Consider the following 15,170-nt stretch of genomic DNA (forward strand, 5'->3'; position numbering starts at 1 on the left):
GACTGCACCATTTTACTTTCCTGCCAGAGTGTGAGGTTCAGATTTCCCCAAGTACTGTCTAACACTTGCTGTCACTTATAGAAGGCCATAGCATCCTCCTGGCTGTGCTGGAGGAAACAGACTAAGAGCCGCAGAGATAGAAGCCAGCAACCTAAGGAGGAGGCCACTGTATGGTGGCTGGGCCGAGAGGAGGCAAGTGACTGGATTCTGGAGATACTTTGAGATGGCCTAGATTTGCTGCAAAATCAGTCGTGGAATGTGAGAGAAGGGAGTCAAGGGTGACCCCAAAGATTTATCATCCACCGATATGGTTAAGCCCGAGATAGCAGAGAGTCTGGTAGGAGGAATCTACAAATCTATGGATTTGTAGATCAGTAGAATGCCTTTATTACATCTATTTTTATGCAGTGCCGCCTCACACGTGCTAGGCAAGCGCTCCACCACTGAGCTACACCCAAGGGCTCAGTTTTTGATGCCTTAAGACACCTACTAGACATCCAGGTGGAGACATAATCAACAGGTGATTGGGCACTTGATCCTAGAATTCAGTGTTGCCGTTCATTGATGGTTTCTTCAATAATTAAAGCCAGAAGTGAAGTCAAATTCAGGGTCTCAGTTTCCTCCTCCAAAAGATGGGGACAAATAAGGATGTCTGGTGAATCTTGTGCCGCTCAGGGCATGAACTAAGGCTATCCGCAGGGTGAAAAGACGCTAAAGTCCGTGCTCAGAAATGGAGGTCACCTCGCTTCCCCCCGCCAGCCTCTGGCCTCAGTCGCAGGAGTGGGGCAGCGTGGAGAGACTGGGTCGTCACCCTGCTTTTCCTGGCTCTAAGCTGGGCTTCCTCCTTGGGGACTGCTCAGGCCCAGATCTGCTGATGGAAACCAGCTGCGGGAGGCGCCGGGCTCGGCACACGCCCAGGCCCCTCCTCGGCGCCGGCAGACCCCGCTCTGCTGATGGGGGAAGCGCCTTGGCTCCCCTCCCCCCTTCCGCAGCCCGGGCCCGGGCCCTGGCACGTCCGGCGCTCCTGATGCTTTCCAGATGTGGGCCGGGTTCCCTCCCCAATCTCGTCCTGCTACGCCCGGAGGGGAGGAGGAAGGGGGCCAGGGTTCGAAACCCGCTATCGAAAAGCTACTAGGGGCCTGTTTGTCCTCCCCGCCGGTCTCCCTCCTCGGTCCAGGCTGTAAAAACCGAATTTGGGTGGGCTGGCTGCGAGAGAAATGCCCTTCCACCAGCCTCCAATTCTTCCCAGGGCTCCGGCCTCCAACCGGCTAGCAGGGCTCTTCCACCGCGGGCTGGGAAAGAGTCCAAGCCCCGCCCCGACACGCCCACCCAGACCACGCCCCAGCGACACTCCAGCCACGCCCCACTCCGCCCGTGGCCACGCCCCCAGCATGGTACAGGTCCCGCCTCCGCCGTCCCAAGTGTAGGGCGCCCTCTGGGTGTCCCTCTATCTTAATGCCCGCTCGCTCTCTTGTCTCTCCACGTCCCTCTACGTTTCGGTCTGTGTGTTTCTCTCCCGTGTCCTCTGTCTCTGTATGCCCTGTCTCTCCTGTCCCTGTCTCGCTCTCCTGTCCCTGTCTCTCTCTGCAGTCTTCCTTCCTTGGTCTTAGTCCATAAGTCTCTCCTCTCTAAGTGTCTCTGTCTCTCCCTGCATCTCTCACCTCCCTCTGAACTTCTCTGTCCACTTTTCATCCTATCCCTCTGGTCCGTGGCTCCCTCCACTTTCCTAGGTCTCCATCTCCCTCCCACGTCTTTCTCAGGTCCCCTAATCCCGGTTCCATTTCCCGCAGGGCAAATGGGGACGCCTTGCCCTAACTGTTTCTCAGTCCTTCTGCGGCTCTTCGGAGCGAGGTGGGTGGGCGGCTCGCGGGCCTCGCGCGCCCCCGTGTGGCCCTCAGGGCTGAGCTAGTGTGAGCACCACAAGAGTGTGATGGAAAGAGCATTGAGACTATAGTGTCCGCGGGTGTCACCGGGAGGTGTTGTGCGACGCCGGAAGATCGTGTGAGTGTGTACTCCTGAGCCATGGTGTGTGACGCCAGGAGACTGTGACTGTGTAGCAGATGAGATTATGAGTGACAAGGAGGGATTGGGTGGAACTGCATATATGACAAGTAGGTTCAATACCATGAGAGGAGGTCAGGGGTCCTGTGACACAGTGAGGTTATTGGTGGTACTGTGGGGGAAATTGTGTGGCAATGGGAGATCGTGTGTAACTTGGTCAGAGAGTGAGAGAGAGAGACTATTTGGGGACTGAATGTGATACTGAAAGGCCAATATGAGAGTGAGATATTGTGTGTGACACTGTATGTGAGGGAGGCAGGGGATAAGAGTGCCATGTGTCATAAGGGCAGACTGATGAGAGGGACGCCCCAAGTGCTGGCGTGAGCAGGCACAGAGTGGGTCTGGGTGCGGCAGATGGTGAGTTAAGACTGTATTGTTGGCCAGGGGCTGTGGGAAACTGTGACTATGACGTTGAGCTCGTGTGTGACGCTGAGAGATTGGTCCAGAGTCGTGATTGCACATAGGAGAGTGTATGCAAGTGTGTGATGCTGGAAGAGTGCTATGTGAGGACAAGCAAGATGACATGCGACGGTGATGGCCTGCGTGACGCAGACTGTGGGGTCGTTGATTGTGAATGGCACACGACAGTGTGTGTGAAACACTGTGAGATTTGTGAGGAAGTGGGCTATACTGAGCCACCCTGCATTACCTGTATGGCATCCAAAGATGGTGTGTGTGTGCGACAGGATAGATGGTGAGTCACCTATGGGAAGGGAATGTGTAAGATTGTATGTACCCCCTGGAGATTGTACAAGATGTGTGTGTCACTGGACAGGTGGCTGTGCTCCTGCACATTACTGTGCCACACTGTGCCAGTGCTTGTTGAGGAGGTCGCCTGAGACATTGCATGTCTGTGGAGGATGCTGAGCCGAGAGTCATGAGCCAGCAGGAGAAGTTTAAATTGCACATGTATGTGTGTGGCATTTTGAGATATTACGTGTGACACTGATAAATTGTACATTTGACACTCTTAGATAGTGTATTGGGTTGTGCAGTCCTGGGAGTGGTCCTTGGTGATAGTGTGCTACACTGTGAGCGATCAAGAGTGTGGGGGACATTCCAAGAGACCTTGTAAGGTTGTGTTGAGCACAGGTGGTTTTTGAGGCTGTGGCATTACTGTGTGACCCAGAGAGGTGCACGGCATGAGCGTGTGAGCTATGGAGGAGGTCATCTGTGATCGGGTGACACTGAGGTGGTGAGTGTGACCCCACGTGACAGGCTGAGAGTATGTGTGATACAGTGAGAGGTTGTGTGGGACACATAGGAGAGGCTTGTGTGACAGCAGAATAAATGCAGCAGGGCACAGGGCACCTGGAGGGACTGTCTTTTTGTGTGCTTGTGAGAGAGACAGAGGAGGGGGCCCACACAAAAACAGGAGCAACTGAAGTTCAGGAGGGACAAAGAAGGGGATGGACAGACCTAGTTCAGAGACAGACCTAGGGAGGTGGAGTTGGTGGCAATGCGGAGGGGGCGGGTCCTGAGGGGCTGGGCCTCAGGGGAGGGGGCGGGACTGGGCTGGGACGGGGACCCAGTCCCTGCCTCTCAGCCTCTGCCTCCACTCTCCGACCCGGCCCTGAGCAGCAACAGGTAGGAGGCTGGGTCCTGGTCTCCACAGCTGGCTCGAGGCCACTGTCTGCCTGGGAGTGAATGGATGAGTGACCTCTCACCCAGCCTCCCCACGGCGCCTCTCTGCCGTCCCTCCATCCACCCCATCTTTACTCTTTCCCTGCTCCACCTCTCCCCAGTCCCTTCATTTCTCTCTATCTGGGTCCCTTTTCTTCTCCGTCCCTCTGCCTCTGCCCTTTGCCCCTGTCTCCACTGTGCCTTTCTCTCTTGCGTCACTCTGTCCCCTCTCTCTTTCCACCTGTCCCTGTTTGCCTTCTTCTCGTCTCTCCATTCCTCCCCATCTCTCCACCTCTCTCTCCTCATCTCCTTGTTTTCCCCGTGCTGCCTTTCCTCTGTCCTGCCCTTGGCCCCTCCATTTGTCCCTATCCCCTTCCATTCTGCCTCCCTCTTGTCTGGCTGGGTTGGGCTCCCCAGCCCTCTCCTCTGGCTGCTAATGAGCAGAGGAGCCTTTGAGGTGGCCAGGGGTGGGGGTGGGGCTCCCTGAGGGTGGCAAAGGGGGCAGCTGCTGCCAAAGCCCTAATGAGGCCCCCTCTGCGCCCCTCCCGCCGTGATCTTAATTCGCAGTTCTCCCTGGAGCCACCACTAATTGGCCTGGGGAGCCCCCCCCCTCCCAGGCTCATGCTCTATCCCCGGGGGGTAAGGACACCTGGATCCCTAGATCCTGATCCAGCACCTGTGTCCCTGTCCTTCTGGCCCTCCCTCCACCTGCCTCCCAGCCTCCCATCTGTGCGTCTCTCCCTCTTCCTTGCTTCACCCCCTTTCTTCCCGCCGGCCTCTAGATACCCCTATCTGTGCATCCCTCCATCCTCCTCTGGTCCCTCTCCTCCAGGCCACCATCCCTTCCTCTACCTGGCTCTGGCACCCTGTTCGCGCGCCCTTTTACCCACACCCCTGTTACTGGGTCCCTCCCCCATCACCCCTCACCTGGGAACCCAGTGGTCTCCCAGCCGCACCCCACTCCTCCCTGGCATTTAACCCGTTCCCTGCTGCAGCCATGTCCAACAACATGGCCAAGATCGCTGAGGCCCGCAAGACGGTGGAACAGCTGAAGCTGGAGGTGAACATCGACCGCATGAAGGTGCCGGGTCGGGCGGGGGCTCTGGGGCTGGGGTCCGCTCGGGCCATGTTGGGGGCGGGGCCCAGAGGCACAGTGGGAGGATCCCCTTAGGAAAGAGGCGGAACTAGAGGGTGGGGCTTGGCCAAGGGGCGGGGCCTTGTTGGAGGGGCGGGGTTTGTGGGGCTCCGAGGGGCGGAGTCGCGAGGGCGGGGCGGCAACAACTCTGCCTGGGCACCTGCAGGTGTCGCAGGCGGCGGCTGAGCTCCTGGCTTTCTGTGAGACGCACGCCAAAGATGACCCGCTGGTGACACCTGTACCCGCCGCCGAAAATCCCTTCCGCGACAAGCGCCTCTTTTGCGTCCTGCTCTAAGTTCTCCCGAGAGTTTACCCTCCCCTCGCCCAAGTATGAATCCAATAAACTTGGTGACCGTGGTGTTGCCTGTGCTTTCGAGGAACCCGAGACACGCGCTGAGGTTGGCGCGGCCCTGGGGACCTGCGTCCCTTCTTATTCCTTCTGAATGGGAGAAGAGTGGGGGCTGAGTGGATGTTGAGTGAGGACAACCCCACCACGCCTCGGAGAAAAGGAGCACCTCGTGCTCTTCCTTCCACGGATCCCCCAAACGATCGTGCACTTATTTCATTGTTCTAACAGCCCCACAGAGCAGCTGACTACTTGCATAATACCCATTTTCCAAATGAGAAAACTGAGCCTAAGGAAGTCCCTTACTCACAGTCGCCGGGCTTGGAGATAATGGGGCCAGGACGACTGTGGGCTCCGGGCTCCTGGTGCCACTCCATTGGCCTTGCTCCTAGGAGCCTGGGGCTCATCCCAGGAATCACTCCACCTCCCCCCTTTTTCCCCATATTTGGCTCCCTGTCACCTGCTTACCTGTTCTGTGACCAGCCCCGTCTGTGCTTGGTGATATTGAAGATGTGGCTGTAATTGAGACAGCCCTGGTCCTGCTCTTCTGTAGCTCAGTCCCGTGGAAGAGACAGACCTGCCCCAGACGGTGTGCAGATTGGGTGGGGCTGAGATTTAGGAACTCAGAAGTAGCACCTCGCTGAACTTGAAGGTCAGGAAGGGCTTCCTGGAGGAGGAGACACTTGGCCTGGGCCATGGTGGAAATAAAACTTGGGACCTGCACAGAGAGCAGTGAGTCTAGAGGAAAGGGGAGGGGACAAGTAAGGAGTGCGTTCTTCACTCAGCAATCCTGCCTCAGAGCTGGGGGAGTTGAGTGGCTGAGCACTTGCCTAAGGCGCAGGGCCCTGACCCCAGTCCCCCAAACTGTGGGAAACAGATTAAATTCTGAGGAGAGGCGTGACTTGCAGTGGCCCTGGTTCCCACTACACACACTGGAGGCCCTCAGGACATACATAGCTTGCAGTTTACTTTTCCCCTCTCTCTCCTCTTACCCTATGTGAGGTTTAATTACATTCTTGACTTGGTTGCCAAATTGGAAAATAGAGAGATTTCTCATAAACATCTGCATTTCCGGCTTCTATGGAATTGTGAGGTCTGCTGACTCACAGGCTATGGAAAGGGTTTGGGCTTTCCCACCAAAGTCCCCACCATGCCCCACTGTCCCCCAGCTAAGGAAGCCGAGGAACATTCTTCATGAAGGCTCTGCTGGGCTTCTTTGAGTGAGATGGAAAGTGAATGTTGGTTTTTCACTGAAACTGGAGGACAAGGCCCTGGGGGAGCCTGGGTTTGTCAATTAATTCACCTTATTGGCCTGAGGGTTTGGGTAGGCAAGCCCCGCGCCTCTCAGGCTGAGTCTGGTGCTCCTTAGCTCTGGCAGGTGGAGGCTGGACCCTGGATCTGGCTGGTGGTGGCTCAGTGTGCTCTCCTCCCAGGGGGACCTTCTGGCAAATGCTCCATTATTCACATTGGATTAGGGTCCCCTGGGCCCCAACTCTGAGCTTCCTGTAGAATGGAGGCAGGAGAGGCTGTAATTACATCTCCCTCCTGCCCCCCACCTCTCAGCTGGCTCCGGCCTGGTTGCATCATGTCTGTGGGAGCCCCGGGGGAGAAGGGGGACCGGGAGAGAGCCAAGGATGAGCTGGGGGGTGGGGGGTGGGGGGAGGAAGGATGCTGAAAGGGACAGAGCCAGGATTGCGGAATTTCTCTGACACAGCACTCTTGCAGTTAGAACCCGAAATGTGGAGGGATCCAGGAGCCCAGGAATTCTGAAGGCCAGATTCCAGACTCTTCCAATGCTGTGGGGCCAGGGTCCCGGGGCTCTGCCCACCCCTTGTCTGGCTGGGATTCTGGGTCTTGGCACTCGGGCGTGCAGGGATTCCTTGAGACGAGACTGCTGGGCTGCAGAGCTTCCCGCCCGGGATCTGGGAGCTGTGGGCATCCTTCCTCCCCGGCCTTGCTGGTCTGGGGGAATCACAGGGAAGCAAGAGGGGGGGGCCGGCTGGAGCCTGGGGACAGAGGCGGGCAGGAGGTGGGCACAGAGGGGACCAGCAGATGTCCATGGGAGGGAGGGAGGCTGGGAGGGAGGAGAAGCCAGAAGCTAGAAGGGACGGGGCAGGCCCTCTGGTGACCAGTGCCCAGGAGCACAGACCCAGTTAATTTTATTAGCCTTACAACTCTGCAAGCAGCACCAGCTCTGGGGGCCGCTGCTCTTTCCTGTCACCCCAGCTGTGAGGTAAGCTCTGGGACCAGGCCCTGACTGGGGTCACAGCCAGGCCAAGAGGGAGATGTGGCCACCCAAGTAGTACTTGCTCGCAGCAGTCCCCTCCCGTTCCCCTGGCCCGGGCTGTCTTCCCTGTGCCCCCTGCAGCTGTCCCCAGCCCAGGAGCTCAGAGCCGTGCCTGTCCTGGGGAGGGGCCTGTGGGGAGAAGACCGAAGTCGTCCCTCACCATCTCTTACTGACGTCCTTTTAAGCCCCACTTAATCCTCATAAGGGCCCGCAGCGCGGCTTGGTTCAGCCCCATTTTGCAGAATGGAGACGAGGCTCCAAGTGGTGAGGTCCCCTGGCCAGTGGGGCTGGGCGATCTGGTGGAGGACTGTTCTGGAGAAAGTTGGGGTGCCCAGGGGCCTGAAGGATGGGGGCCCTACCCAGGCAAACCCAGGGCAGGCAGGGGACAGGCAGAGCCCTTGCAGCAGGGGCAGCAGCAGGGGCAGCAGCAGGGGCAGACCGCGAGGGCCCCTTTGCGGCTGAGGGCAATGGGCAGAGGAACATGGCCTCTGAGCGTGGGCGCGCGGCCTGCCCTGCAGCATGTGCCTGACCCAGCAAAGAGAGGGCACTGTGGCTGGGCGCCATGAGCAGCTGGTGGCACTTATGTGTTGAGCATGAGGTGGGGTGACTTCCTCCAGGACCAGGCCCAGGGGGACAAAACCAGGGAGGCAGGAGAGGATGGGCCCAGGAAGCCCGCTGGCAGGTCTGCAGCCACCTAGACCCAGTGGGGGCCAGGTGCTGGCTGAGGCTGTCACAGCTCCGTTCCTGACCTGCTGCGGCAGCTCCCTCCCAGATGGGAGGCCTGGCTGGGTCGGGTACTCAGCTGAAGGCTCTGTGTGCCTGGGGATACGCGCTCCCTGTTCCCCACTGAATGGCGCCTCTGAGCCCACGTCTAAGAGGATTGCTGAGTGAGTAATAACACCAGCAGGGATTTAAGGGGTTCCTGAGAGGCAGGTGGGGTGACATGTCTCTTATCACACAATACCTCGATAAGCTCAGGGCAGCCATTAATGAACACCAAGGCTTTGCCAGGAGGAAGTGGGCTTCTTAGGGTCACATGGCAGATGGTGAGCAGTGGAGATAACTTCAAAACCCGGTCTCCCTCCACAGCCCAGGTCTCCCCAGGTCTCCCCTGCCACATGCAGACACACCCTGACAGACACAGCCATGAAGAAATGAGCGAGCAGGGTGTGGTGGTGCACGCCTGTAATCCTAGTGGCTCAGGAGGCTGAGGCAGGAGGATCACAAGTGGGAGGCCAGCCTCAGCAGCTGAGTGAGGCCCTAAGCAACTCAGCAAGACCCTGTCTCTAAATAAAAAATAAAAAGGGCTGGGGATGTGGCTCAGTGTTTGAGCACCCCCAGGTTCAATCCACAGTATCCAAAATAAAACAAAATACAAGTGAGCACCCCCCACACACACATGTTCAAATAGACCCACCACATGCTTCCAGATTGGCCTCACCCACAAGGGCACACACTATGGCAATGCACCATGGAGACACAGCCATGTCTGCAAAAATATACATGAGCTTGCACACACACATCTTCACACACACAAACACACCCAGCCCCATCCATGCACATAGCAAAGAACACCTTCATACACAGGCACACCTAGAGTTCCGTGTGGTCACAACACACGCACCATACACAACACAGAAACTGGCCCTGTCACGGAGATACAGCCACATAAGTCCTGCAGACTCAGAGTCTCACACATGCACACACACACGTGCACAATCACCACGCTGACACAAATGCTCACCTAGGTCACGTAAGCCCTTCAAATCCCACACAGAATCCCAGTCCAGGTCCTGTGTGCACCCACCCTCTCCTGGGTCCCCGTCTCCCTTCCCTTTGGGTGCCCTGTCCTCTTTTGTCCTTCCTCTTCTGCCTGCTGCTGCCTGGGGTCCCTTAGGGAGGCCACGTCTGTTGCTAGCAGGGGGTGGAGAGCGGCTGGCTGCTGACTCACCCTCCCGGGGCAGTCCCTTGCCTGGCTCCCCTGGGCCCAGAAGCCACTTCTCCCACAGTGCTGACGGGTGACCCCTCAACCCGTGGCTCCGGGGCAGGAGAAGAACCCTGTGAGCCCTGGCTGGGCCACAGCCAGGCACATGGCAGGGCGTCCCATGTAGAGCATGTAGGTATGTGCAGCCCTGGCAGGGACCCCCAGTGCCTCCTTAGGAAGGAATTACAGCTCTGTCCCCACCCCAACCTCTGATGCAGGAGCACAGAACAGATGCTGGCCTTGCTAGAACTTGCAGCCCCTAGGAACTCAGGAGGGGAAACTGAGTCCTGGAGGAGGGCAGGGGCTTGTCCCACCTCCCCCTTGGCACGGGAGCAGAGGGCACTTCTTGAATGTTTAACGACCCTGGTGGGGACAGGAAGCCGGCGGGAGGGAGAAGGCTCCGGGAACCAGAGCTCCCACCTCCGGCTCACAGCTCCCCTGATGCCTGAGGCAGGACGGGCTGCCAGGCGTCATCGCTCATTAATATGATAGAACTTCCTGAGTTCCCTCTGCCTGGGAACCGGAGCACCGAGGGGCACCACATGGCCAGGAGGCCTGCCCCACCCACAGGCACCCCCAGAGCAGGCCCATGTGTTCCCTGGGGAATCCCTGGAGTGACTGGAGCTGGGCATCCATCCTGCCGGAAGCCGGGGGTGCCAGCTGGGCATGGATGATAAGGAGATGGGGGAGGAGCAAGGGGTTGCGGTCACCAGGGCAGGGACAGAGAGTGCGAGGCTGCAGCTGCCCATAGTCCAGCCCCGGGTCAGGAGTACCTTCTTGGCCTTGGGTCTGAGATGACATCAGCATAGGCTCTTTCCTTCACATGCACCTGGGGAGAGCTGCTGGCCACAGTGGACCACTGGCCTGTGGGACCTCTGTTACCATTGTACAGACGAAGAGACTGAGGCACACCAGCTTCCTGTCCCTGCTCAGGACCATCCCACGGGAAGAAGGGGGTTGAATTGGGACAAGAGCCCTAGTGTAATGCATAAGAGTCTCTGAGTTTGTGATCTCTACGCTGAGACCTGAAAATCGAGGGGTGTCTGAGAAGCTCTGCCTCATGGGCTCCGTGGGGCCAGGCCATGACCACTGAGCTGACAGTTGGGACATGTGGGCTGACCACACTGGCCAGAAGGAGGTGGCACTGGGGAGGGTGGGAGATGTTGCCGGGATGTTGGAGTCCTGGATGGTCATGTGTCTGTGGCCAAAATATTATTCTTGAAGGTCAAGGTCATTGGAGCTTGGCCTGGGGCCTGGAAGTACCGTGGTGGGAAGCAGGAGGTCAGCAGGATGCCCTCTTGATGGTAGGCCACGGGGGTCCCCTGGGCCTGAGCCTTTGGTGGAACACCAAAGGACTCCTCCCTGGCGTTCCTGCTCGGGCTTTGAGCTCGAGAGCGGGAGCCCGGGGCCAGGCTCTGGCTGGGCTCCCTCCTTCCCTGTTTTCAGGAAGGAGTGAATTGTGTCCAGGGAGCAGAAATCTCAGTGGTGTCTGGAAAACACTGCATCAGGGAGGAATTTCCTGGTCATTTCTCAATTCCTGGGCCATGTCCTAACCCTGGGGCCTGAAGCCCAGAATAGATCCCAGAGGCCCCCCCAAGGCAGCCCAGGCCGTGGCCCAGCTCCCCACTCAAATGGTCGGCTACACCCCTCAGATCCTGCCCGGGTCCCCTGGTGGAGCCCAAACGGGGTGACTGGGTGGTGTTGGGGGCCAGAGAGGGAGAGCACAGGAGAGGGAGAAGAGCAGAGGTCTAAGTGGGGAGGTGGCAGGTGGCAGAGAGGGGACGGGGAGGGGGCAGGCGCAGGAGATGGGTGCACAAGGGGAGGATGGGGTGCAGCCAGGGAAGGCGGCAGGGAGCTGGGGGGGCCTCTGGAGAAGGCAGGGGAGGGAGGGCGGGGCAGAGAGAGGAAATGAAGAAGCCTGGGTGAGCAGCAGAGGAGGGAGGGCGGAGGCGGAGAGGCCGCAGATCAACGCAGACTTGGAGACACGCGGGGAGGAGAGGCTGAGGCTGCTGAGGTCCAGAGGGGCTGAGGAGGCAGAAGAGGAAGGACTGAGAAGGAGAGGACCAGCATAGAGACAGACAGGCAGACAGACACCAGCGAAGACACAGGGAGAGAAACGCAGAAGACACAGTGGGGGCACGGAGGGCTGAAGGTCGATTGGCAGGTCCGGCTGGCCCTCGGTGGGCACCCGAGGGTCCCTGCACCTCCCACCCCTGGGAGCCCTGCAGCCAGCCGGGTCCCCTCGTGGACAGCAGCGGGCCATGGCAGATTCCTGCAGGAACCTCACTTACGTTCGGGGCTCCGTAGGACCGGCCACCAGCACCCTGATGTTTGTGGCGGGTGTGGTGGGCAACGGGCTGGCACTGGGCATCCTAGGGGCCCGGCGACAGTCACGCCCATCAGCCTTTGCTGTGTTGGTCACGGGACTGGCGGTGACAGACCTGCTGGGCACGAGCTTCCTGAGTCCAGCCGTGTTCGTGGCCTATGCTCGAAACAGCTCGCTGCTGGGGCTGGCCCAGGGGGGCCACGCGCTCTGCGATGCCTTCGCCTTCGCCATGACCTTCTTCGGCCTGGCCTCCACGCTCATCCTCTTCGCCATGGCCGTGGAGCGCTGCCTGGCACTCAGCCACCCCTATCTGTACGCCCAGCTGGATGGGCCACGCTGTGCCCGCCTGGCGCTGCCTGCCATCTACACCTTCTGCACCCTCTTCTGCGCCCTGCCCCTGCTGGGCCTGGGTCAACACCAGCAGTACTGCCCCGGCAGCTGGTGTTTCATCCGCATGCGCTCCACAGAGCCCGGTGGCTGTGCCTTCTCACTGGCCTATGCCAGCCTTGTGGCCCTGCTGGTGACTGCCATTGTCCTGTGCAATGGCTCTGTCACCCTCAGCCTCTGCCGCATGTACCGTCAGCAGAGGCGCCACCAGGGATCCCTGGTCCCCAGCTCCCGGGCACGCGAAGACGAGGTTGACCACCTGATTCTGCTGGCCCTCATGACAGGCATCATGGCTGTGTGCTCCCTGCCTCTCACGGTGAGTCCCCGGGAGCTGAGGTGCAGGGGGAGGGATGGGAGGCAGTGCCCAGCTCTGTCCTCCCATGGCTGTACCCATTTCACAGATGGGAAAACAGAGACTCTGGTGAGGTCAAACAGAGGCATAGTCTGTGGCCAAATGGTTTCCAACTTTCTGGAGAAGTTTCTCTTCACTTAATTCTGCCCCATGTGGCTCCTCCACATGCCGGTCTCCCTGGGTCCTCTTTTCCCACACCCCCTGAGCCCCCATCATCAAATGCACCCCCATCCTTCCCTTATCCTGAAATAACAGCAGCATTCACTATTCATGAGCACTTGCTCTCTGCCCTCCTGATGCTTAGTGGCTTAGAGATAATTCCTCAGATAACCTTCAACAAGAACTTACACACCCTTTCCACAAGCATTTGGCAGGAAAAACCAAGGTCCTGTCCTGTCACCCTTTTAACAGATGAGGGGCAGTGTCTCTTGCTCCCAGTTACACAGAGCCAAGTCTCCACCCTGGGCTCTGATCCCTGAGGCTCACGGTCTCCCCCACCACCTCCCCCAGCCCAGGCCCCCCACTGTGTTCTCTGCCCTTGAATCTCCCACCCTTCCCTGTTTCCCACAGGGTCCCCCAAGCCTCTCCCACAAAAGCAGCACTAGGGGCGGTGACACCTGGTCATCTCACCTGTTTCTGGACCTCAGTTTCTCTTTCTGTAAAATGCAAGGGGCTGGGCTGGGGTTGACTTGACTCAGAGGATGAGTGTGGCCAGACACTGCCGCAGCTCTGCGTGTGATCTGGGGAGCCTTAGACCTCAGGGTCCAGCTGAGGAGTCCCCCAGGCTGCCAAGGGCCAGGGGACCCACATTCCTTGCGCCAGCCTCTCCCCCAGGCCGTGTCCTGGGGCTTTCCCTTCCTCTGCTCCCCGGATGCTCTAGCGACTCGGTTTCCATCTTATCTTCTTTCCTTCCTTTGCGCCCCTCCCTCACCCCTGCTGGTGAGCAAGTGGGGGCCGGGGGAGGTGGCGGACCCTGGGCCCCCTGACGGCCTCCCTGTCCTCAGATCCGAGGCTTCACCCAGGCCATCGCGCCGGACAGCAGCGAGATGGGGGACCTGCTCGCCTTCCGCTTCAACGCCTTCAACCCCATCCTGGACCCCTGGGTCTTCATTCTCTTCCGCAAGACGGTCTTCCAGCGACTCCGCCTCTGGCTCTGCTGCCTGTGCTCCCGGCCCGCCCGCGGCGACTCGCAGACCCCGCTCTCCCGGCCCGCCCCAGGGAGGGGGGACCCCCGGGTCCCTGGTACCGCTCTCCAGGGGAAGGAGGGGAGCTGGGTGCCGCTGTCGGCCTGGGGCGAGGGGCAGGTGGCGCCCGTGCCTCCTGCGCCGCGGTCCAGCGGCAGCACCGTGGGAACGCCGTCCAAAGCCGAGGTCGCCTGCTCCCTCTGCTGACATCGAAGCCGGCCCTGTCATCGCCTGCCCTCTCTTCCGGGGACAGGAGCCAGAAAACCGAGCTCGGGGGCCGGGGCGATGCTGCGGATGTCAGAACCTTCTGCCCCGAATCCGGGGCGGGCCAGCTGCTGTTCGTCCTCCTGGAGGGCCACCGCTACAGGCTCTGGGAGCAGACCGGGGGACGCAGGCGACGTTTATCCTGGAGCACAAAAAGAACGGTTTTCTCAAAATAGCCAGCGGCCTAGCTGCCCGATCCGGCCCCGGCTCCCCATCCATCTCACTGTGTAAATATTTAGGAGGTGGAAGCGTTCCCAGCGGCTTCTGTGCACTCGGGTCTGCTGGGTTAGGCTCCCACTCCCAGGCTCATCCATTAAGGGGGCCCTGGCTGCCCACTCCAGTCCCCAGGGGACGGCCTGCCCTCTCCTAAGCCACTCTAAGAGCCACTCCCTCTCTGCCCGTGGGAGCCAGGGATTCTCGGAAAACTTCCCATCCCCCATCAGATTTGGGGGCCCAGAACCCCAAGGGTAGGTGGGAAGAAGGCAAGGTGGTGGAGACATTGCTGGACTTGAGCCAGGTACAGAAAGGATCTGAGGAACTCTGCGCAGCTTAGGTGGCCTGTGCCACTCGAACTCAGGGGGAGGTTGGCCCGGAGAAAGATGGAGAAGCTGGTGGCTGAAGGGGTGGGAGCTGGGGATCCCAGGAGCCTCCCGAGAATGCAGACCCAGGTCCTGCGCCTGTCCCCCATTTCTCAGCCATGAACAAACAGCTGCCACCTTACAGAGCCTGACCTCATCTGTCCGTCCTTGGAACCCTCACAAAGATCCCCTGCGTTCATTCATTCAGCGAACACTCAGTTGGCGCTGCTCTGCATGGTGTAGGGGCGTAGACACGTCTCTGTCCTGCCCTGGGCTCTGCTGGGGTGACTGCCAGACTGTCTTCACCTTCTCATGGCCATTCCTTGGCCCCCAGAGAGGCCAGAAATCCAGGGTGCTGGGGAGTGAGCGCAAAAGGAAGTGAGTTGGCAAGTGGAGTGGGGGAGGGTGAACAGGAAGCTTCCTACCCCCACCCCCACCCTGCCAACCCCTGTTCCCCTTTCTCTCTCACCCCTGGCTGAAAGAGCAAACCTGCACCTGGGGAAAGGTGCAGGGGAGAAGCATGTCCTTCTATGAAGACAGCAGTAGCCAAGATGGAGTGAATGTCCCCTCCACGCCAGACGCACCCTCTCCCTCCAGCCACCCAATAGCCTGTTAGCAGAGCCTTGCTAGAGAGGCTGCAATC

The 15,170-nt window shown here is 59.4% G+C and overlaps 2 protein-coding genes and 1 long non-coding RNA gene across 6 annotated transcripts; 2 read left to right on the plus strand and 1 right to left on the minus strand.

The window, feature by feature from the left end:
- Window positions 1-338: 338 nt before the first annotated feature.
- On the minus strand, window positions 339-13,529 carry LOC114100989 (uncharacterized). 3 transcript variants are annotated; one of them, XR_011705208.1, is made up of 4 exons: window positions 13,132-13,529; window positions 6,469-6,668; window positions 5,634-5,903; window positions 339-623 (listed from the first exon to the last, which is right to left on the minus strand). It is a non-coding gene; the product is annotated as an uncharacterized lncRNA (long non-coding RNA). The 3 variants fall into 3 exon arrangements; XR_003584196.3 differs by having other exon boundaries at window positions 339-868; XR_003584197.2 differs by lacking the exon at window positions 13,132-13,529 and adding an exon at window positions 11,728-11,800 and having other exon boundaries at window positions 339-868.
- On the plus strand, window positions 3,120-5,176 carry Gng8 (G protein subunit gamma 8). 2 transcript variants are annotated; one of them, XM_027945864.3, is made up of 3 exons: window positions 3,120-3,256; window positions 4,680-4,765; window positions 4,986-5,176. In XM_027945864.3, the coding sequence occupies exons 2-3, from the start codon at window positions 4,682-4,684 to the stop codon at window positions 5,112-5,114; spliced, it is 213 nt and encodes a 70-aa protein (XP_027801665.1). In that variant the 5' UTR covers window positions 3,120-3,256; window positions 4,680-4,681; the 3' UTR covers window positions 5,115-5,176. The 2 variants fall into 2 exon arrangements, with proteins under 2 accessions (XP_027801665.1, XP_027801664.1); XM_027945863.1 differs by lacking the exon at window positions 3,120-3,256 and adding an exon at window positions 3,583-3,648.
- Ptgir (prostaglandin I2 receptor) lies at window positions 11,341-14,669 on the plus strand. Its single transcript, XM_027945862.3, has 2 exons — window positions 11,341-12,465; window positions 13,506-14,669. Exons 1-2 carry the CDS (start codon window positions 11,698-11,700, stop codon window positions 13,890-13,892), a joined length of 1,155 nt encoding a protein of 384 aa, XP_027801663.1. The 5' UTR covers window positions 11,341-11,697; the 3' UTR covers window positions 13,893-14,669.
- The last annotated feature ends 501 nt before the right edge of the window (window positions 14,670-15,170 follow it).

The sequence above is a fragment of the Marmota flaviventris genome, chromosome 18, assembly GCF_047511675.1.
Source record: "Marmota flaviventris isolate mMarFla1 chromosome 18, mMarFla1.hap1, whole genome shotgun sequence".
Taxonomy (NCBI): Eukaryota; Metazoa; Chordata; class Mammalia; order Rodentia; family Sciuridae; genus Marmota; species Marmota flaviventris.

Excerpts from the sequence above, each read along its gene's own strand:
- Gng8 (XM_027945864.3), top strand. The coding sequence starts at position 4,682 with ATGTCCAACAACATGGCCAAGATCGCTGAGGCCCGCAAGACGGTGGAA. Across the intron at positions 4,766-4,985 it reads TGAACATCGACCGCATGAAG|GTGTCGCAGGCGGCGGCTGA; the intron begins GTGCCGGGTCGG and ends GGGCACCTGCAG.
- Ptgir (XM_027945862.3), top strand. The coding sequence starts at position 11,698 with ATGGCAGATTCCTGCAGGAACCTCACTTACGTTCGGGGCTCCGTAGGA. Across the intron at positions 12,466-13,505 it reads TGTGCTCCCTGCCTCTCACG|ATCCGAGGCTTCACCCAGGC; the intron begins GTGAGTCCCCGG and ends CCCTGTCCTCAG.